General features: G+C 34.8%; 1 protein-coding gene and 1 pseudogene across 1 annotated transcript; one reads left to right on the forward strand and one right to left on the reverse strand.

Annotated features, from left to right (window-relative positions):
• Positions 1-15,659: 15,659 nt before the first annotated feature.
• LOC110886983 lies at positions 15,660-17,781 on the reverse strand (annotated as a pseudogene).
• Positions 17,782-20,149: 2,368 nt separating this feature from the next.
• On the forward strand, positions 20,150-21,487 carry LOC118482780. The gene is made up of 4 exons (XM_035978444.1): positions 20,150-20,322; positions 20,411-20,848; positions 21,267-21,323; positions 21,442-21,487. Exons 1-4 carry the CDS (start codon positions 20,153-20,155, stop codon positions 21,485-21,487), a joined length of 711 nt encoding a protein of 236 aa, XP_035834337.1. The 5' UTR covers positions 20,150-20,152.
• Positions 21,488-22,315: the final 828 nt, after the last annotated feature.

Below are 22,315 nucleotides of genomic sequence, written 5' to 3' on the forward strand. Positions count from 1 at the left end.
TATATATATATGTATGTATAGGTATATGTGAGAGAAGGAGAGAGGAGAGAGGGGCGTCGACTTCGGCTGTGGGCGGACGTTTTGGACGGAGGGAGGGACGGCGACGGGGCTGGGGGTTGGTCTTTTTGGGGCGGCGGCGGGAGGATGGGCTGGGGACGAGCCCCATACCGCTTAATCTTAATAATAGGTAGTGGATATAAAAACCCGCCTCTCTTACGCTTCATCTTCCCCATAACATTTTTTTCATTAAAGCTCCATCAAAGCTTTCCAAGATTTCACAGCTATTCGATGGTTTATTCCAAGAAACTCAGAATTATCGTTGAAACAAATATTAAAAAACGGAGATGGCTCAATAACCGAGACAAACCATGCCCTTGCTGACGGATTTTCTTGTCCTTTAGCGAGCGTCCTCAACGTCTGGGGTTGAATGTTCTCGACGGCGACGGCAGGATGGAAATGGTGTTGAGGCCCGGCGACGGGCCAAGACGGGCCTTGCCAAGCCCCATACCGAGTGGCCTAAGTGTTGTTTGTTATTTAAATACCAAAAAATACATTTTACTTTTGAATATTAAGGGTATGTTTCGAATGAAGCTTTTAGTAGTTTCTATCTTTAAGCTTTTAAAAAAAAAAAAACTTTTACTCAATAAAAAACCTTGTTTGGTTGAATCAGCTTGAATTTTTTAGGTTAGGAGCTTGAAACTTTTGGTTTAACGCTCCTACTAGTAACGTTTAGAATGAGCTACAAGCTTTTAGGGAAAAACTGACTATGTTAACATTTGAAGATAATGAACTTTTTAGTTATATTTTTTTAGTTATGTCTATTTTGGTCATTTTATACATTTAAGCAACCCACTAATAGGTTATTAAATATGCTTAAGAAACACGTAGGGGTGCAAACGAGCCGAGCCGAGCCCGAGCTCGACCAGGCTCGAGCTCGAGCTTTATTTCTAAAGCTCGAGTTCGGCTCGAAGGTAATTTTTCAAGCTCGAGCTCGGCTCGGCTCGGGCTCGAAGCGTTTAGTATTTACTAATCAATATATATTAATTATAATTATTATTATACTTATAATTTAGTTATTTTTTATATTTATATAAATGGTAATAATTATTATATAAATATATGTTTAATATATTAATAAAAATATATAAACAGAAAGCTCGTTTAGGCTCGTGAGTCGGCTCGAGCTTGATAAGCGAAGCTCAGGCTCGGGCTCATTTAGTAAATTAGCTTGTTTTTAGGCTCGGGCTTGAGCTCAGGCTTGTTTAAGCTCGGCTCGTTCGAGCTTTTTTCGAGCCGAGCTCGAGTAGCTCGGTTCGTTTGCAACCCTAAAAACACGGCATTTACCAATGTCGTTTTATAAAAGTTTTCTAAGTGGGTCATTTAAAATTTGTTTTAGTATCTAGACGTGGTAATGGATATTACATTTTATTAAAATAAAATAATAACTTACTTGACTATGTAGTGGGTGTACTGCCACTAAAACATACATGATTCTGATCCAAATCTTTTTGTTTTCTAGAAAACTTATCACAAATCTCACCTAGTCGGTAAACGATATCAACTTTTTGAAAAGTTAGAAACTTAAATCCCATAAAGATTCATCCTCAAATCATTTGACGAGCCTTAAGCACGGTGAACTTTAGATGTATTAGACCAGACGTTATGGGGCCGGTTTAGGCCCGGCGAGGCCTGGCGCCAGTCCCCACACCGCCCCCCTTGGCCCGTTACGTGAAAACCGGCTCCCAGACGACGATTGTGACGGGCCTCATTTCAAACATTTAGCCGTTGGTAACGGCTATATTTATTTAAAAAAAAACTTTTTAACTTTAAATAAATACCCCTCCTTTCATCCATTTTTATACAATTTTCTCTCATTCTTCTTCCATTCTCATCCATTATTATAAAAAACACTCTCTTTTTTTATACAATCATGAATCCATTCAACCCGAACAATCCCAACCCGAACCAACCTAACTTTTTTTCGAGTACCGCTTACACTCCGACTATGGATCCTTCATGGGTGTCTCCATAATTTACGTTTTCGGGTTTCCAACAATCACCCAACGCCTTCTCACAAATGTTCCAAGTTCAACAAATGCAACAATACCAAGCACTCTAACAATTCATGCAACGCAACTTGGTTCAACTTGAACAATTCCAATCGCAACTGGCAACTTCCCAACCGTCACCCCCGGTTCAACTTGACGATGATGATGAAGAAGTCGTCCCCGAATCGCCACCTAAAGAACTCAAGCGCAAAAAAAAAACGGGGAAGGGGAAGGCGGTTGAAACCGAAACCGACACCGCAAAAAAGCGGTTCGAGAGCAAAGCCGAGACAGTGGACAAAAGTAGAGGAGGAGGCGCTAGCAATTACGTTTGTTAAGTCCTCAACTTGCCCGTATGAACCAAAGTTTATTTTTTTTAATTAAAATTTAAAAAGATTTATTTTTTACTTTGACTAATGCATTTTTTTTAAATTTAGGGAACAATCAAACGGGTACTAGTTTTTGGAAGGCGACAACGGATAGATTTAACGAGCTTATGGGGCAAGGCCTGACGCTGTATCGTGCAAGTGGCGGAAAATGAACAAGACTGGCAATGAATTTTGCGGGTATTATAACCAAATTTACAATAATCCTCCTAGTGGGAGTAACGATGAGGACATTCTTAACCTTGCGATGGCTAAATGGGATTCAAAAAATTCGGCGCCTTTCCCTCACCTCCGAGCATGGAACGTTTTAAAGAAAGAACCAAAATGGAAGTCGGTTCCAAAAGAGGTCGCAACCGCCAAAAGGACTAAAACTTCCGTGTCCGAAAGTTATAGTGGACTATCATTTTTGTAATCATCCGATACTTTTTCCTACCGTGTCATGTTGTAGACTTGTAGAACTTCAATTTGATATGAGGATAATTTTACTTGGCTATCACGAAACTAGTAGTTATTTTGTCACTTTATCTGGTGTTTTATATTTTTTAAGTAAACTGTAATTTTACCCCCTGGGGTTTAGGGCAATTGGCAGTCTTACCCCCCCCCCTAAGGAAATAATTGCAATTTTACCCCCCAATGTTTGCTGTTATGTCGCAACTTTACCCCCCGACGTCAAAGTTGTTAACAGATCTGTTAACTATAACTTGAAATGACAATATTACCCTTCCATTTTACCCCTCAACATTCCTGTTAAGTCGCACAATTACCCCCCACTGGTAAATTACTAATTTGTCCTTTATTATTACCCCTTGTACTTTGTGTTAAGACACAACATTACCCCATGCAACTTCCAAAACCCTTCCCGCCAAAATCAGAAACCTGTTCTATGATTCTATAATCAAAAATCTAAACCTGTTCTATGATTCTATAATCAAAAATCTGAAACCTATAAATAGCATCAAGCAAACTTGTTCAAAAATCTGAAACATGTTCAAAAATCTGAAACCTATAAACCATGTATCAAACCTTCAATGTTTGGCTGTTCAATGCGTTCTATACTCAAAAAATCAAACCTGTTCAAAAATCAAGCATACCTGCTGCACTAACAATTTCATTCAATGTATCTGACCATGTATCGAACCACTATCTGACCATGTATCAAACCACTGCTGCTCTGACCATTTATTAAACCACTGCCGCACTAACAATGTATCAAACCATTGCTGCACTAACAATGTGTTTCATAATCTGATTAAGCACACTCACATTCAGACATTGTAATTAACAAAATATGATTAAGCACACTCACATTTACTGCTGCACTAACAAAGTGTTCGAGAATCTTTTATGACTATTAGTAGCAGCAGCTAATAACAACAAACAGTTGAAAGACTTTAAACAGGTTGTTGATCAAATGGACTAACCACTGTCATCAACTGCACATTTTGATCAAATGGACAAAATGTAATCCTAATCAAACATCAGACTTCACAACTGCACATTTTGATCATGTAAGATCATGTAACTGTCATCAACTTATCAAAACATCAAACATCAAACTTCACAACTGCACATGTAACTGTCATCAACTATGATCATGTAACTGTCATAACTAGGCACATTTTGATCCTAACCTGTATCAAGAACACCAATATACCATCATGAGAGTATAAAAAAGGCTTATCAAGAACACATTACCTGTAACTATTGGTCATAACTAGGCACAATATAAACATCAAAAGATCCTAATATATTAAACCAAAAGATCCTAATATATTAAACATCAACTACACAACCATTTCCTGCTGAGGGGGAAACTGGAAGTGCAGGAAAGGGCGGCCCTGCATTTTCACAACCACGGAAACCACAATTGATCGGAGTGACAAACGAATCCTCATGTCCACTGCTAACACAGAAAGATCGATGTTCAATAACCCCTGTTTTTTACTTGTTCAACCTGACATTACTATAGTTGCTCGATTATACCTGACAGCAAAACGAACAGGGAGGATCGCTGGTTGACAGGGGCATCGCCGGCAGACAGGTGCATCGCCGGAGGTGTGGTCGCCAGAGGTGGAGGTGGAAGCATGGTGTTCTCTGATTCACTCATGATGAAGAAGAAGGAGTGGGGGTGGAAGCACGATGTTTATAATATGTGCCTAGTGATGATCGCCGGTGGGTGTGGAAGTGATGATCGCCACTGGGTGTGGAAGTGATGATCGCAAAAATAGCAAATGTGTCCAAACCTCAGGGACGATTTTGGCAATTAACTCTAATTACAACAAAGGTCCTTTTTATGATAAAAGCATTACACCTTAGGTCCTTTAGTACTAACCTAATTAAAATTTCTAGTTAAGCATGACATGTGCAAGGCACATGAGGGTACTTTGGTAATTTTACTTATTTATCCAAAATAAATTTATAAATAAAACACAAAATCAGATCCACCACACTACACCACCGAATTCCCAGACGTACAACTCTGCATCCTCTCCTTCCTCACCCCTCCGGAAATCTCATCATTCGCCTGCACATCCAAACACTTCATAACCCTCTACCGGACCGACTCTAAGCTCTGGTTCTCCCTTTGCGATCGCCACTAGGGATCCAAGACCCAGATCGCCAAATGGGGCTCCGGTTTGATCTCGTTCAAGCACCTTCACAGGACTAGGGGTGTTCATCGGTTCGGTTTATGGTTTATTCGGTTCGGTTTATTCGGTTTTCAAAATTTTGTACCCCAAACCAAAAACCAAACCAAACCAAATAAGGAATATGCAAACCGATCCAAACCAAACCAAATTCAATTCGGTTTGGTTTCGGTTACAAACCATATAAACCATATAAACCAAATCTAACCAAATTGTACTTAAGTACTTTTTTTTTCTAATTTATATTTATGTTTGTGTTCCAACTTCGGAACATCACAACTAATTTACACCTAACAATATATGAATAGAAGAAAGTTTCATTGCGAAATAAAATAAACACATCCATAAAGTAGTAGTAGACACAACCACAAAGTTAAAGTTTCAAAACATAGATCATAGAAACTATCGGATGACTTAAAGAGTGGTTTTGAGTTGGGCTTTTAGATTTATATTTGGTATTTTGGGTTGCATAAAAATAACTATTTTGGGCTAATAAATTGTATATGATTTATAAAAATTATTGTTTTTATTTAATAATTAATTAAGTTAAATGGTTTATTCGGTTATCCAAATAAACCAAATTAACCAAATAAAATAAAATGTACCAAACCAAAAACCATATTCACAATTCGGTTTCAGTTAGAAACCAAACCAAAAACCGAATTCGTTATTCGGGTCGGTTTATTTGGTTACGGTTACGGTTCGGTTTACGGTTTTTATTTGGTTACGGTTTTTTCTGAACACCCCTACACAGGACCCTTAATGAGTACGAAAATCTAATCGGGTTCTGGATATTGAGCAGCAGCCCGAGAACCCAGATTAATACCCCCAATTCGTTTCCCACCAAACCATCGGCGTTGGTGTTTTTTGACTGGGCCAGTCCTTTATTACCAGTTCAAGGGTTTTCCCGTCGAAGAATGGTGGGTATGATGTGGTAAAGTTGTCGTTTTTGTGGATGGCTATTTTGCCAAAAGGGGAGATTGTTAATTTTCATCAGCCGAATTCAGGTTTAAAGTTGGATTCGAATTCGATTAAGTTGTAGAAAAGGTGATGTTTTTCAGTAGAAAGGAGTAGAAAAGGTTTTAATCTGTTTTTTTTATTTCAGATTTTTGTTGTTTTAATCGAAAAGTAAGTTTGTTGTTTTATGTATAATTTGTGTGTAGAAGAGGTTTTGGTAGAAAGGGTTTTGGTGACAATGTATGGTGGTGGTGGGTTAGTGGTGGTGGTGGTGGTGGTGGCAGCATGTCAAGTGTAGAAAAACAATGACAAAGATGAGGTTGGAGGTTGGGTAGATGGAAAAGAACAATGACAAAGATATACTTTGAATATAATAGGTAAAATTACTAGCATACCCTCATGTGCAAGGCACATGCTATAGTTAACTGGAAATTTTAACCTGGTTAGTGCTAAAGGACGTAGGGTGTAATAAGTTTCCCAAATAAAGGATTGTAACTGTAATTATTAGAGTTAAAGGTTATCCATTGCAATACGATACAAACATAAAGGACGAAAAATATAATTTACCCTTTTATTTTATATTGTTACTTTACATAAAGGAATATATTTAACTCAAACTAAAACCAATGATTAGTAAACTATTGATATTAAGTTAAACTACAACGTGGTAATTAAATAACTGGGGTTAGTTAAAGTTCAGTGTCTACATGACAATAACGTACACTTTAACTACCCCTTTTTAGTTAAACCATAACATATGGTAGTGGAAAGTTCAAATGAGAATAAATTTTTTTTTTTGTAAGAATAAAAAAGAAGAAAATTTCAACCAATAAGAATCATTCATTTACTCTATTTAATTTTTGTATTTAATATTAGTGTAAGAGTATATTGGAAAATTTAGATATAACATTAATTGGTACTCTTTCTTTTTAATAGCTAACTACATTAAATTTGTAACTTATTTAAAAAAAAATATTTTTCAAAGAAGAAAAAAAAAAATTAAAGCGTGGGATGAATCACGAGGTGTGTAGGATTAACTACGAGCTGTGTAAGATAAATTTCAATATGTGTAAGATAAATTTCAAAACGTGCAAGATAAACTTTGATGTGTGTAGGCAAAAATTTTAGTGTGTAGGATGATAATGTTTATAACTAATTAATTAGTCAGATATAATAACAAATGAAACAAGAGAAAAACTATTTAATGTTGTACAACTGTACTCTTTATTTTTTTCTTTTAAATTTAATTTCTTTTTAAATGAACATTCCCACATATAGTATTAATGTACAATAAACTAAATACACGTTAGTTAAAACACTTTAACTAGCTCTTTTTAGTTTTTAGTTAAACCATAAAACATAGTATTAATCTAATACTAATAAAAAGGTATAGATAATACCACATGGCATTCTCATACTAAACAAAAGCCTACTTAAAGCCATATGTCATTTTCTCCTTCAATTCACATTTATTATTATTATTATTATTATTAATTATTTAATTAATTAATACAAAACAATAAAAAATTCCTTAACAACTTAATACTAATAAATATTTTATTGTTTACTTAGATATTAATTATTTAATTTTGACTTATCTAAAATATATAGTTAGTTATTAGTAACAATTCTACTTATAATAAACAATTTCATATAATGTCAATGTGACAACACCTTCTTATTCTTTAAAAAAAGATTTCTTTACAATAAATTATTATTTTATATTATAATAATAAAAAAGGTAAATAATAGGTTAATCTGATATTTGAAAACCGGTTTACTTCCATGCTTTGAAAACACTTTTAATGTTATTAAACCTATGTAACAAACGCGTTTAAGGATATACTATCTTCATACTAATTTTGATACAAGTCTATACTCACTGGATGTCCTAAATGGAGTTATATTTTTAGGCTTGCCATACCATTGATAATTAATAAAGGTCAATGTTCCAGTGGCGTTATTAAGAAATATTCATTGAAAGAATAGTTTATGTAACGAACTCGACTACAGGTCCTATCACTAGGTGACTAGGTTATTGAGGCACTCATATTATCCTCCGGAAGTAATAATAACACTTGAACATTTATCCCTAAATTTCGTTTAATACCGCCAAATAGAAATATTTCATTTATATTGAAAAGAGATAGATTCCTCTCGCCTAATGTTTTGACATGACGATAAATAAAAGTATAGGACAATTTTTATGTAAAGTTGGTTTGTTTATAAGAGAATTAGTTTTTACACATGACCAACTGTTGCATCATCTACGGTAAAGAATTCACTTATATAAATTTACGAAGAGAATATAAAATTAAATAATTTACAAATTTATATCCTTAAACCCGTGTAGTACACGGGTCTAATAATCTAGTGTACAATAAAACTAAATACAAGATAGCTGAAAAAGAAGTAAAATCTTGATTAATTCAAAGAAAACTGGTTTCCCAAATAAAACAACATACTAAAAACACATGATAGCGTTTACTTTCTCTTTCAAGAAACCACCATCTTCGGAGGGATTTTTGGAACAAAGAAATTTTCCTTCAATCACCCCCTATATTAAAAACACATGATAGAAGATTAGAAGACAATCCCTTTTTCTTTTACCATCCTTTTGAGTATTGACTTCCCTATGGGGAGTACTTTGAAAACAAACCAAACTTTCAAATTTCAATCACCCCCTATATTTTTTTATAACTTTTAAGAATAGGTGTGAGTGAAAAAAAAAAAAAGAGAAAAAGTTAATAAAAAGAGGAATAAAGATTATTATTTTTAGTTGCATATATAATATTAAAATAAAATGTCTTCAAACATGTTATTTCTTAAGTTTAAATAAAGTAATAACGCATGACATTGTGATGTACATACGTATGTGTGTGTGTTACATAAAATCGTGTTTCTTCTAGTTTGAAATATTAATCCAAAGTTTAACAATTAATGTATGTTTTAAGTTCAATGCAATTACATATGAACACCACCGTTACTTTTATGTTGCAACTAGGCCTAATGGATTTGATCTTTGTAGCCATTTTCAAGATCATATTCAAGAATTTATCAAATATGACTATTATCAAAATGTTCCTTCCCTTTTCTGATTGAATAAGAAAGAAACGAGTTTTATATGTTTAAAATGAATATTGACCAATTATTCAGTTCTTCAATATGCATAAATTTATAAGAAGGGTGAAGAAAACACAAGAATGGATATATATGTACACACACATAGTCACGGGTCAAATATATACATCTTAATATCTTAATAAGATATATATGTCGTATAGAATGGCTAGTAGGATAGAGACAAAAGTCAACGTCAACATCCCTCACTAGTCCTATTTTTTTTATAATTTAGATGCTATTACAACAATTACATGCTATAGTTGAAAATCGTTCATGAAGTTTGCATTAGTACATTAGAGAATGAGAAATACATTTTGATATCCTATTTTCTCTGTGAATATGAATTATATTGTAAGTTCTCATTTTGATATTTAAGTAAATTCAATTACCCAAAACAACTTGTTAAATGTTAACACTAAAATCATCAACATTTAATATTTAAATAACTTCGTTTTCGTGATTTCCCCTTGTAAGTCTTATTTTGAAAAAAATAATATAATCTTAATTAGGTGGCAAGGACAAACTACAAAATGTGAAAAACAATCATGTCGTCAGGGGCGGACCTACAGGGTGTGCGTCGGGGTCCCTAGACTCCAATCTTTTCTAAAAAGTTAGTAGAGACGGTATTGTAAATTTTTCAAGGATCCCATAAAAATAATAAGATGGACCCCATGGTAACAAAGCTAAGTTGTTGCAATTGTAAATTCTTTGTATTTATTCTTCAAGGTCACAGGTTCGACTCTCTTCATATTGTTTATAGCGTTTTTTTATTCCAAAAAACACAATAGCAAAGCGCCTCTGCCTTCACAGTTTTGTTCCTTCCATTCGCAGAATCACATCTAATTTTTATTTGGATACTTGTAACCTTTTTTAGATTTATAACTTTGTTGAATATATAAATTTCATATTTGAATACTTGAATAGAGTTGAATATAATATTTGAATTTCGAGCTATAAAATATGAACATAGAATTTTGATTTAGTTTTGTTTAAACTTGAAATTTAGGACTAATTATGCAAGGATTATGAAAAGAAATTTTGAATCTTAATCTTCAAAGATTATTGAAAAGAAAGTTTTAGGGCTAGTTATGCTAATAGTATTGAATTTTAGGGCTAATTTGTTGAATTTTTATAACTATGCAACTAGGGCCAAATATATCGTTTTTTAAAAGATCTAAATCCGTAGGGAACAACTTTAAAAATCTGTAATTTTTTTATATTAAATGACGTTGTATTTTTATTGAGTGTTATACATTTTTATCATGATATTGTATTTTATTATGTTCCTAGCTCCGCTCCGCCCCGCCCCGCCCTGCACGTCGAACAACCGAAAAATCATAATGTACGGTTGTGAAAAAAATTTACACCGAAAAATTGGACCCCATTAGAAAAAAATCCTGGGTCCGCCACTGCATGTCGTCATGTCGAGATCAGAAGTTGTATGGTAACCTACAAGTTGGGTTGATCATAAATACTTTTCTATTTCATTTTCAGGATGAATGATTAGTACAGATTATATAATATTAATGTAATGATATTTTATATATATTAATGAATTATTTTTGGGTTGTTTTATGGACTAAAAGAATGCTTTAGTCAACATCTTCGACCTTTTTGCATATTCACATTAAACAAACTGTAGTTAAATAAAGAACTTCCAATCGACATTTTCTATTACATTCGTTTAATTATAACATAAATCAAGAAAAAACTCCTGGTGCAAATAATCATATTAATGGCGATGATAAAACTGTATTACACATTCATTGAAAATTCAAGTTTTACACGAACTCGACAAAAAGGAGAAGTTTTCATCTTCGTTAGCTAGTGGCAAACATTGAACCCGAGCCATGCTACAACAAAATAGCCAAATCTGCAGTTTACAAAATACATAAAGTTAAGGTAAATAACGTAAAACATTGGGCATATGGCGCTTCTACCAATTTAACACGTTTATTTCTGAATGTGTTGTTTCAGATTCTAAAATATCCTGAAAAGGACCAAACAAACAAAAAAAATTAGATAAAAGGTGTATTTTAGTGCATAAAACCTCTTTAGATCATTTTATTCAAAAACTTTAGATTATTATTGAAACAACATGTATTTGAAACTGTAATTATTATAAAATTTTAATATAAAGAGTAGTTTGGGCCTGAGCCCACCCCAACCCCTGTTGACATAAACCCAATTTGGGCCGTTACCCAACCAGTCCATTTTGCTATCTTTAGTTTAAGGTGTCATGCACACACGAGCCATTATACATATGAAAACTATACGTACCAGAGAATTATTACAACGTTGCAAGAGGGGATCCCGCCTCGGTGAAATAAGATGAGAGATCTACCGCAGTGCTAGCTCATCATACATATTGATGAATGGATGTGACTGGATCTCATAGAAAAGAAAATATACCATAAGTTCATTTGCTATATCCTTTGGATCTTTCTGCACACTAAAACAATAACAAATTTTGTACTTGTTAGCCACTTGAGATGTGAAATAATAGAACATGGGTCATCAGGGGCGAAGTATAGTGGGTGCCCGGGGGTGAACCCCCCCCCCCAATGTTTCGGTTAGAAGTGTATAAGTTTCGATATTTCGTCCAAAAATTTTAAAATTACATAGGATCGCCCCCCGATTATTTTTGTAAAATTATAAATGATGGGTAGTTTGGTGAATATATTTTAACTCTTATTTGTCTCTTATTTGTTTAACCTTAGATTACCCACCACACAATAAACTTAATCACAACTTAAAACCAAATTATTAATTATCAAATATCGGCATTTGGCGTTTTATATTTTCTATGTGCATGAACGGGTCCTTTGAATGAATGAATTTTTTTATTTTTATATGGAACTATTATTATTTGACCCGACCTGAATCGAATAGCCGACCCGACCCGACCTGAAACATAACGATAGGAATTTTTTTTTTGGGTTCCATCACTTTACGCCTCCTCGAAACTTTTGGTCAAGCTCCGCCATTGTGGGTCATGGTCTAACAGAATCATGGTCATATGGTGTGGCCCAACAGTAGACTAGTAATGGGCCTGGGACTCAAGTGCCTGTCCAGGCTCAACTCAAGCTCGTATTACATACTAAAGCCTGCCCAGTGGCGGACCCAGGAATTTTTTTCTGGGGGTGCGGAATATTGCCTTTAGCTGTATAAAAATATCGGTTCATAGCGTGTCGGGTCGGATCATGTAAGATAAAAGAATATCAAACTAAAATTTATAAATCATCAAAAAACCCGTCAAACGTCATTACAAATTACAAACGTATTTAAAATTATGCCCCACATGTTTTTTTTTAAATATATCCAAAATATCATCTAAAGATACTAAACACGCCATAAGTTTATTACATTCTTACTCATTGTTCCTAACACATATAATTTGCTCCATAAGTTCATAAAACAACACTAAACACTTAAACAAAATAAACAATCATGTTCAACGATAGCCCATAACTTTCAATTATATTTTTAAACATTCAAGCCCTAATATTAAATGTTGATTACTTGTAACTAATCATTTAAACTAACAAAGCTATAAATAAAACAACAAAATCATTTAACTACAAGTCTAGAACAACAAAGAAATAAAAAAAGATTAAATCCTTACACGTCTATATTTTCTCCTAATCATCATCACATAAAACAAAATAAATAAACCATACTAGTTCTATATTGGAACTCTAACGTAATATAGGTCGGTCCAACTGGAATTTTGGTTTTTCCGGTAAAAAAAACCAACAGGTCGTGAGCAGTGGCGTCAAGTCGCTGGGAGTTTTTTTGGAGGCGAGATTTGGAAATGGAATGGGTGGATGGGTTTGAGTTATTTTATTTAGTTCAATTTCTTTAGGTTGGGTTTGGGCTTGTGTTAATAAAAATTGATTGAAGATTGGGCTTTGATTGGATTAAATAATTGTCCTATATATTAAAAACATAACTAAATAAACAGTAAACAAATATAGTAATAAAAATTGAATTTAATGGATAGTAAAATCATCAATGAATGAGCTGGTATCGGGTACCTGTATCGGTATCGAATTTATTAAACCGGGTGTATTTTCGGTACCGGTTCGACACCGGTATTCATCTGTTTTTACCCTCAAATGCCAATGTCGTACCAGTACCGGTACCGATCCGTACCGTACCAGGTATATTCGGTACCGGTACCCACTTTTGGGGATTTCGGTAACGGTATTTTCCGTATCGGTTCGTACCTAGCTCATCAAATCCCGTAGCAACGTAGCAATGCAAGTAATTGCACCGTTTATATTACTTTTTCATACACACAGTAAATAAATTGTATTTCGTTTGTTGTCCTATATATTAAAAACATAACTAAATAAACAGTAAACAAATATAGTAATAAAAATTGAATTTAATGGATAGTAAAATCATCAATGAATGAGCTGGTATCGGGTACCTGTATCGGTATCGAATTTATTAAACCGGGTGTATTTTCGGTACCGGTTCGACACCGGTATTCATCTGTTTTTACCCTCAAATGCCGATGTCGTACCAGTACCGGTACCGATCCGTACCGTACCAGGTATATTCGGTACCGGTACCCACTTTTGGGGATTTCGGTAACGGTATTTTCCGTATCGGTTCGTACCTAGCTCATCAAATCCCGTAGCAATGCAAGTAATTGCACCGTTTATATTACTTTTTCATACACACAGTAAATAAACTGTATTTCGTTTGAATGGGGTTTTGTATAGATAACTTATTTTGCTTTATTTTTTGTCTTTCTGTAATGAATGAATTGTAGCATGTAAAAAAATTACGATTTTCTCTTCGGTTCAAAATTACGCTTTCACCCTCAATTCAAAATTACGTTTTCCCCAGTTCAAAATAAAAATATGGTTTTCCCTAGCTAAAAATTACGATTTTACCTCCGCTAAAAATTACGATCTTGTCATCGTTTTAGTTTTCCTTTCTAACAAAATTATAGTAGTGCTTTTTAAATTGGTTGAGAATTATTCGGCTATCGCCCGGCAGCGCGGGGCGGGCATCAACTAGTTAAGTGAATAAGCGGTTAATAATTTTTTTTCTAAGTGGGGCGGTTGAAAAATTTCAAGGGGTGCGGGTGAAAAATTCCAAGGGGTGCGGTCAGAATTTCCAGCGAAAAATAACACTAAAAAATATTTTTTCATGGGGTGCGCCCTCCCACCCTTGGCTTAGGGTGGGTACGCCCGTGAGCCTGCCTAAAGGTGGCAACACATTTACTCGTGCATTGATTAGTTTTGATAAATCTTAATCTCTAACAAGTAAGCGTAAGTGCGTAACCGTAAAATTTTCAAAAACTTTTAAAAAACAAATATAAGAGAAAGAAAATGATAAGGAAAAATTATTATTACAAAATTAACGAGTCAAATATTTAAAAGAAAGTATATGACAGTGCATCTCTAACTTTAAGTAAGCAATGGTCTAATAATCTCATCTTAGTTATTATAAATGATAATCAACAATTTTAAAACATGTACTACTAATAGATTATTCTAAAATAAAACATCTTAACCTAAAAAAAAAAAGAAGTCTCAAGTTGTTGCAACCATCAATGGTGATCTCATGACTCATGTATTCTTCCATATTCCTATGCCTATGAAGTGATAATGAAAACTTATACACACGATTTTTGTCGCCACTAAAGCTGAAATTTCTTGTAGTGTATGACCAGAATTTCGATTCACCATGAACCAATAACAACTGCTTGTTTGCGAAAGAGATTTGGGCTATCGTGGTGGAGCGAGTGCGACTTCTACTTGGTTAATTCAGTTCAAGGGGCGTTCAACATGGTAGCGGGGCTGGATGGTTCTAAAGAAGTGATTAAATTTCGTTCGCGGTGATGTATTCTGTGTTCTGGTTTATTTGGAAGGCCCGAATTAAACGACTTGGTTTTCAAGAAGCTTAGTCCTTTGATCGACAATACAGTTGAGACACTATTCCAGTTGGTGCTGGTTCGTTTTGTTAATGAGCTTTGTTGCTTGCCCAAAATATCAACCAATAACAGTCTTACACATTAAATTTCATTAAGAGTGAATTTCAAGGATTGTCCTTTATCATTATACTCATTTTCAGGCGCTGTCCTTTATGTTTAAAATTGACGAGTTTTGTCCTTTATGTTTTCATATCATACACGTTTTGTCCTTTAGGCCTAACCCAGTTAGTTTTTTCAGTTAAATTTGGTCATGTGCTTTGCACATGAGGGCATTTTTGTCAATTCAAATGTTGCATAAGCTTTGACCTGTAAATCTGCCGTTAGACTTACCTTTGAATTGACAAAAATGCCCTCATGTGCAAAGCATATGACAAAATTTAACTGAAAAAACTAACTGGGTTAGGCCTAAAGGACAAAACGTGTATGATATGAAAACATAAAGGACAAAACTCGTCAATTTTGAACATAAAGGACAGCGCCTGAAATTGGTATAAAGATAAAGGACAATACTTGAAATTCACTCTTTCATTAATATTATTCCTTCCAAAAGTCTTACCATAAGATGTAAATTAAAATCACCACAAACACTCTCTTGAATTACATATTTGTGTTTACCTCTCATGCTTCTTTTCAGTTATTAGTTATTACATACCCAATCACCCATAACAAAAACAAAAAACAAAAACAAACAAGATCCTTAATGGTGAATTACCTATCTACCCTTTTTCCCCATTCCACCCTTTCTTTGGGGCTTGGTATGTTCAAGATTTTGAGTTGTTCTCAGGGGCAAAATTGGAATACTTTGTTCATGCTTGAAAAAGTTATCAGGATCAAACTCAGTCTTGATCTGCACCAACCTATTGAAGTTGTCTTTAAAGTAACTTGTTCCCCATGAACATGCAGTTACAACACTTGTGTTATCACCATTTCTATCATTCATTCCAATATCAAGATCTCTATAGTTCACATAAGCCTGTCTTGGAAACACTGTAACATATCCACTCATGTAGTCATAAAGGTTCCTCATCCAGTCAACATGTTGGTCCATTGCTTCTTTCTCAGGGCTCATCCAGCTGCTCACATACTGAATCTTGAAAATTATACCATTTCTATGCGGAAATGGAATTGATGATTCTGCTATTCTAGCCATCATTCCTCCATATGGGTTCCAGATCATCATTGGGTATTCTTCTTGCAAGAATCTTTGCCAGATTCCTTCTAGTCCAGATTCTGGAATAGGGGTTGTCGATGAACATGACGGATTCCAACCAACTCATTTCGAAGCAATCTTCCTTTGTTAATCCTAGTTCAGGGAAGTTTTCTTTCATGATTTGTTGAAGTGTGTTTACATCACCAAGAAAGAGTGCATTGTATGTTGTGCTTATGGTTCTTTGAGTTGTGTTTGGTATGTTGTAATTTTGGATCAATACCCTGATGAAAAGGTTTTCATCAAGTTTGTCGGCAACCTGTTGCCACTTGTAAAGAATCTTGGTGGCTCCTTGTTCCAATGTCCTTGGGACATTGAAAACCGTGACGGTTTCAGGGACAGGTACGAGTTTAAGTTTCCAAGAAACTATGACTCCAAAACTGCCCCCGCCACCTCCACGGATGGCCCAAAATACATCTTCACCCATAGCTTTCCGGTCCAATATCCGACCATTTGCATCAACAATTTTAGCGTCGAGTGCATTGTCGGCTCCAAGCCCGTATTTCCTCATCATGGAACCATACGCACCACCCGTGATGTGTCCGCCAACGCCTAAGCTCGTACATATCCCAGTCGGAATCCCATAAGTCTTACTTTTTTCGGCAACTCGATAGTAGAGCTCACCAATGGTTGCACCGGCTTCAACCCAAACCGAACCATCTTCGATATCAACATTGATGCCACGTAGTTTGGCTAAGTCGATAACTATATATGGAGGGTCCATAAGGGATGTATAGGATATCCCTTCATAATCATGTCCACCACTTCTAACCCGGAGTTGAATCCCAAGCCTCTTTGCGCAAATAACCGCGGCTTGGATGTGCGTTTCGCGTAATGGGGTGAAAATAAGCTCGGGTTTTGCGGCATAGGAGGCGATGCAACGGAGATTTTGTGCGGTAGAATTCAAGAGGGGTGTGAAAGAAGTGTTGTTTGGGGTGAAAAAGGTGTTGGAGAGTTGATTTGAAGAGTCTGTATTAGTGGAAAGACATTGATGAAAGCTATCTTGAATTGGGGTTGAAGCACAAAAGGAGGAGAGTGATGCTAGTAAGAGTAGAAGCGCAATGAGTCTTGAAAAATAAGTCATTTGAGTTTGTGAAGCTATGAGACCATGTGTAGTCATAAAGCCCCCAAAGGGGCGTTATGCGCCATGTGGCATGCCACGTCACCCCGGGGCTTTATGGGGCTTGAGGCCGTAGTCATAAAGCCCTACCTCATCATAACCAAAGTGTAAAATGCAGGGACCAAAGGTGTAAAATGCAGGGGACCAAAGTGTTTTAATGCAGGGACCAAATTGTAAAATGCAGGGACCAAAGTGGAAAATGGAGAACAAATCCCCTTCTTCCTCCTTCTTCCTCGCGCCGCTATGTCCTTCACGCCTTTCTTTTTTTTTTTCTCAAAGCGCCCCGGGGGGCGGTGTAATCGGCGCCATACCGGCGCTATGTTCTTCTTCGCGCCCCATTACATGTGGCCTGAGAAGGATAGGGGTCATATTTATATGGAAAGGGCGTTGATCTTTGATGACCAATTATATACATGAGCTATTGCAAATGCCATAATTAAGAGGTTTGACGCATATTTTAATTTTGTTTTCATGAGAAATTATTAGGCCACTGGGAGTGGAGGATTGATCTTCCGTGATGGCCATTTTCCACGAGTGATACACCACCGCCACCATGTATAATGCGTGCAATATTCCACGCGTGGATTTTATCACGCCGTGGAAAATGGGTGTTGTGAGGGAATATGGGGGTTTATTTTTGGGTGTTGTGACTTGTGAGTGATAGGCAATGCCACTAAAAAAGGTTGTGAGTGATGGAAAAATGGTTGATGACATGACGGAACTTGATTGAGTGCTTGTGAGTGATGAAATTCTATCACTAGTGACCACCCCCACCCCTTAGTGGGGTCATGAAATTAAAAATACATGTTTTTTTAAACATTCCAAGGTTTGTGGTCATGCTGACTCCCCAAAACTTCAACTCTTTTTTTCCCGGAAAAATCCGACTCTTAAACTTTGGGAAAAAAGTTAATAGGTTATAAAAAAAAAAGATAAATAAATAAATAAATAAATAAATAAATAAATAACATTCCAAATTTTGTGATCATATTGACTACCCAAAACTTCAACTTTTTTTCCGGAAAGAATCCGACTCTTAAATTTTGTAAAAAAGTTGGTGGGTTATCAGTAAAATTATAAAAAAATAATAGTATGATGGTAAATTTGTTCCGACTTAATAAACACCTTTTAGTGTATTATTTTTACCCGATTTATAAGAGTTGTTTGTTATTTAGATGCAAAAACAGTCCATTTTACTTTTGAATATTAAGTTCAATAGCTTACAACATGGGTTAAATATAAAAAAATGTAAGTCACAAACTTCTACATAATAATTACCACACGATTAAAAAATATAATAATATTATAATCTTATACGTTTATAATTCATGAATTTTATCACACATGTTGAGGAAAATATAAACTATAATCTTATAAAAATGTGTAACACCGTGAATAAATTCAATAATATTATAATCTTATCACATGGTTCTATATTATTGATGGACATATCAATTGTTTCATTAATACTATTATAAATTTTCCGTGTGATAAATTCATTTGTTTTTTATTTATAAAATTTGTGCGGCATTGGTATATTATCCTATATCTATATATAATTAAAAATTTAGTTATATAAACTATTTTACAACCTTCATTAATGAGACTCTTAAATACATTCTTTCTTCAAATTAATAAAATTAATATTATAATTGTAACAAATTAGACTTAAAATAAAATTAAAGATAACGTAACTGAATTAATGGAATTAAAGGAATTTTAAAGGAATTAAAGGAATAAAAAACTTTAAACATTTACTTTAAAATATACGTGTGTTATAGAATTAAAGGAATTTTAAGAACAACTCTTCATCTCCTTTTGTTAGACTTAAAATAAAATTAAAGATAACGTAACTGAATTAATGGAATTAAAGAAGAAATTAGAATTACAATAATTAAAGATAACATAACTGAAATAATAGAATTAAAGTAACTGAATTAATTGAATTAAAGGAGAAATTAGAATTACAATAATTAAAGATAACATAACCGAAATAATAGAATTAAAGGAATTTTAAGAACAACTCTTCATCTCCTTCCATCATTTGGTTGACCCCAAGTCTCAATATATTCTTCCCATTCGATTTGGTTAATCCAGGTCAGGTTTGGTTAACCGCTTAAAAAGCCAAACCAGTACTGCATAAGAAAAAAATATACTCAATTTGGCTATTTGAGCAAAAAAAAAAAACAAATAATAAAACCTCCTTTGAGTCAAATATGCTAAAAAGCTGGATGAATCAAATATGTCTGGATCTCATCTCATCTCTTTTTATAGTTGGTTTCTTTTGCAATTATCCTAAACCCATTTCAACCGGATCAAATGGTTTGAAAATCCTCATAACCGACAAACCGAAATATATTTTTTAATACGGAATTCACATTTATAGTTATTTATAAATATTTTTAACAGTTATAAATATTTATAAATATTTTTAAATATCGAATTCACATTTTTAATACCAAAAAAAGTAATGTCCTTTTTAATACCGAATTCACGTTTATAAATATTTATTGAAAACATAAAATGTAATTTAAATATTAGGTATGTACGTAGTCCGTGGCGAACCAAGCATATGTAAACGTTGGCCATTTTGGTTAACCTCAAATCAGGTTTGCATTAGAATGTAATATACACTTAGGATATGTCATTTTGGATAAGCACAATATTGGTTATCATTTTTTAATCAAATGGTTAAAGTTTATAGTTACGCTGGTAATATATGCAGAGTGCTGAATTCACCTGTCGTGTTGAAGTCAAACGCATACGCAATAGCCAAGATTGGTTCAGGCTGACATGTGGCGGTGGGAATTGCATGAAAGGTGTGTCGCGTAAAGACAATAATATGTGGTGTGATGGGTGCGAAAACCCCGTTGTCTTCCCCAGAGCAAGGTTTGTTTATAAAAATGTTTAGTTGTCTTAATTTGTAGCCATTCTCATGCAGGCTTATAACTGAAAATAAAGTACAAACCTTGCACAGTTTCAGGGTAGAACTCGAGGTGTTTGACTCAACAGCCGAAGCTGTCGTTGTCTGCTTTGAAGACACCGCCCAACGCTTGACAAAGACCACTGCTCATAGTATACTCACAGCAGAGACTGGCCTATCACGCGTCTACAACCTTTATTCCACTGACATACAGGATAAGTTCACTCCGGTGATGGTAAGGAACGCTGATGGAAGCATTTCAACACTGCCCAGTTGTTTGCACTCTCTTGTGGGTAGCACTCAGACCCTCCAGCTTGATTCGTGTACATATTATGATCATGGCCATCTTGAATCCTTCAACTGCAAGAATGTCCTGCTACATGGAGATGGTTGTAAGCCCTTTGGTTCTTCCACACCTCCATCGATCCCCGCTAAAGACAAAGGGGTACTACCCATTCCGACACCAATTAAGCGCGTTGAACCGATCGTAAGGTATATATCGGCTTACACTTTATTCGTGCCCTGTTTAATAAACAATTTTAATTAAAGATGTGCTACTTACCTTTCTACTCGATCTGAAATGTTATTTACATACCTGGTATATGTTTACTATATTTTAAAATTATGAGGCTACCACAGTCGGAAACTTGAGTTCGTAAATATAAAAGTGCATTGTTCTACATTAAAAAATATAGCAATAAAAAAACTTGGTACTGCATCACTTCGAATGTGTCAAGACATATAAGGGGAGAAGTGGGCTTTTAAAAAAAATCATCTTGGTGTCGTTATAAATGGAAAGGCAACAAAAAAACTTTCAACTATAATTGATTGATTTCCATAAACAATGTAATTGTGCATATTTATTTTTGGATAACCGTCTACATAAATGTTTCGTGCTTTTCCTTCGCAGGCCTGCTTATGCAGATTCGGATTCAGAAGAAACAGTTGACAGTGACCCATATGAAAGGTATACCGTCTGCACTTAGTATTAGTAATGAAAACCCGTACTACTTTTCGATGCATATATACGTAAACATAGTATACCATATTTAATACTTTTCTTTTTGTTATTTCACTGCACTCAGTTGGCTGGTGATGGGATTGGGGATGACGGTGGCATGCGTTAGCTAACGTTTGGTCTATGTGTCATCCAATAAGATAGGAAGGCGTGCGAGAGTTTATGCGTTTTTCTTTTTTCTGTTTCATGTTTTTTCCTTGGAAGACATCTTTTTACACTTCTTTTTGGCCGGCAAGTTTTGCGTATGCCTCTAGGCAATTGAAAAAGGTAATTGCGTATGCCTCTAGGCAATTGAAAAAGCACAAAGAGAATTACACAACTCATGACCTAGAGTTAGGAGCCATAATTTTTGCCCTTAAAATTTGGAGACATTATCTGTATGGAAGTAAGTTTACTATCTATACGGACCATAAGATTTTAAGGTATATATTTGGGCAAAAAGAATTAAACATGAGGCAACGAAGGTGGATGGAAATCCTAAGTGATTACGACTGTGATATTCAATATCACGAAGGGAAAGTGAATGTAGTCGCAGACGCCTTAAGTCGTAAGTATCACGAAAAGCAAAAGCGAGTCCGTGCTCTTAGGTTAAATCTACAATTAGATTTAATGGAACAATTGAAGAAAATTCAGGAAACGGCAATCAAGGACGATGCCGAAGGAATGAAAGGTTACCTAAAGAAATTAGAACAAGGAAAAGATGGAATTTGGAGATTCCACAAGAAACGAATTTGGGTACCTAAGCAAGGAGAATTAAGAAATAAGATTTTAGAAGAATCTCATAAATCTAGGTATACTGTACATCCAGGAAATAATAAGATGTACCAAGATTTAAGAAATAATTTTTGGTGGATAGGAATGAAAAAGGATATAGCCGAATACGTGTCTAAGTGTCTAACCTGTTCACAAGTTAAAGCCGAACATCAGAAACCTTCAGGACT

Source organism: Helianthus annuus, chromosome 10, assembly GCF_002127325.2.
Source record: "Helianthus annuus cultivar XRQ/B chromosome 10, HanXRQr2.0-SUNRISE, whole genome shotgun sequence".
Lineage (NCBI taxonomy): Eukaryota > Viridiplantae > Streptophyta > Magnoliopsida > Asterales > Asteraceae > Helianthus > Helianthus annuus.

What these genes read in the sequence shown, in the direction of transcription:
- LOC118482780 (XM_035978444.1), top strand. Translation starts at nt 20,153, where the DNA reads ATGCAGAGTGCTGAATTCACCTGTCGTGTTGAAGTCAAACGCATACGC. An exon ending in GTTGTCTTCCCCAGAGCAAG is followed by an intron (nt 20,323 to 20,410) that starts GTTTGTTTATAA and finishes AACCTTGCACAG; the next exon opens with TTTCAGGGTAGAACTCGAGG. An exon ending in CGCGTTGAACCGATCGTAAG is followed by an intron (nt 20,849 to 21,266) that starts GTATATATCGGC and finishes TTTCCTTCGCAG; the next exon opens with GCCTGCTTATGCAGATTCGG.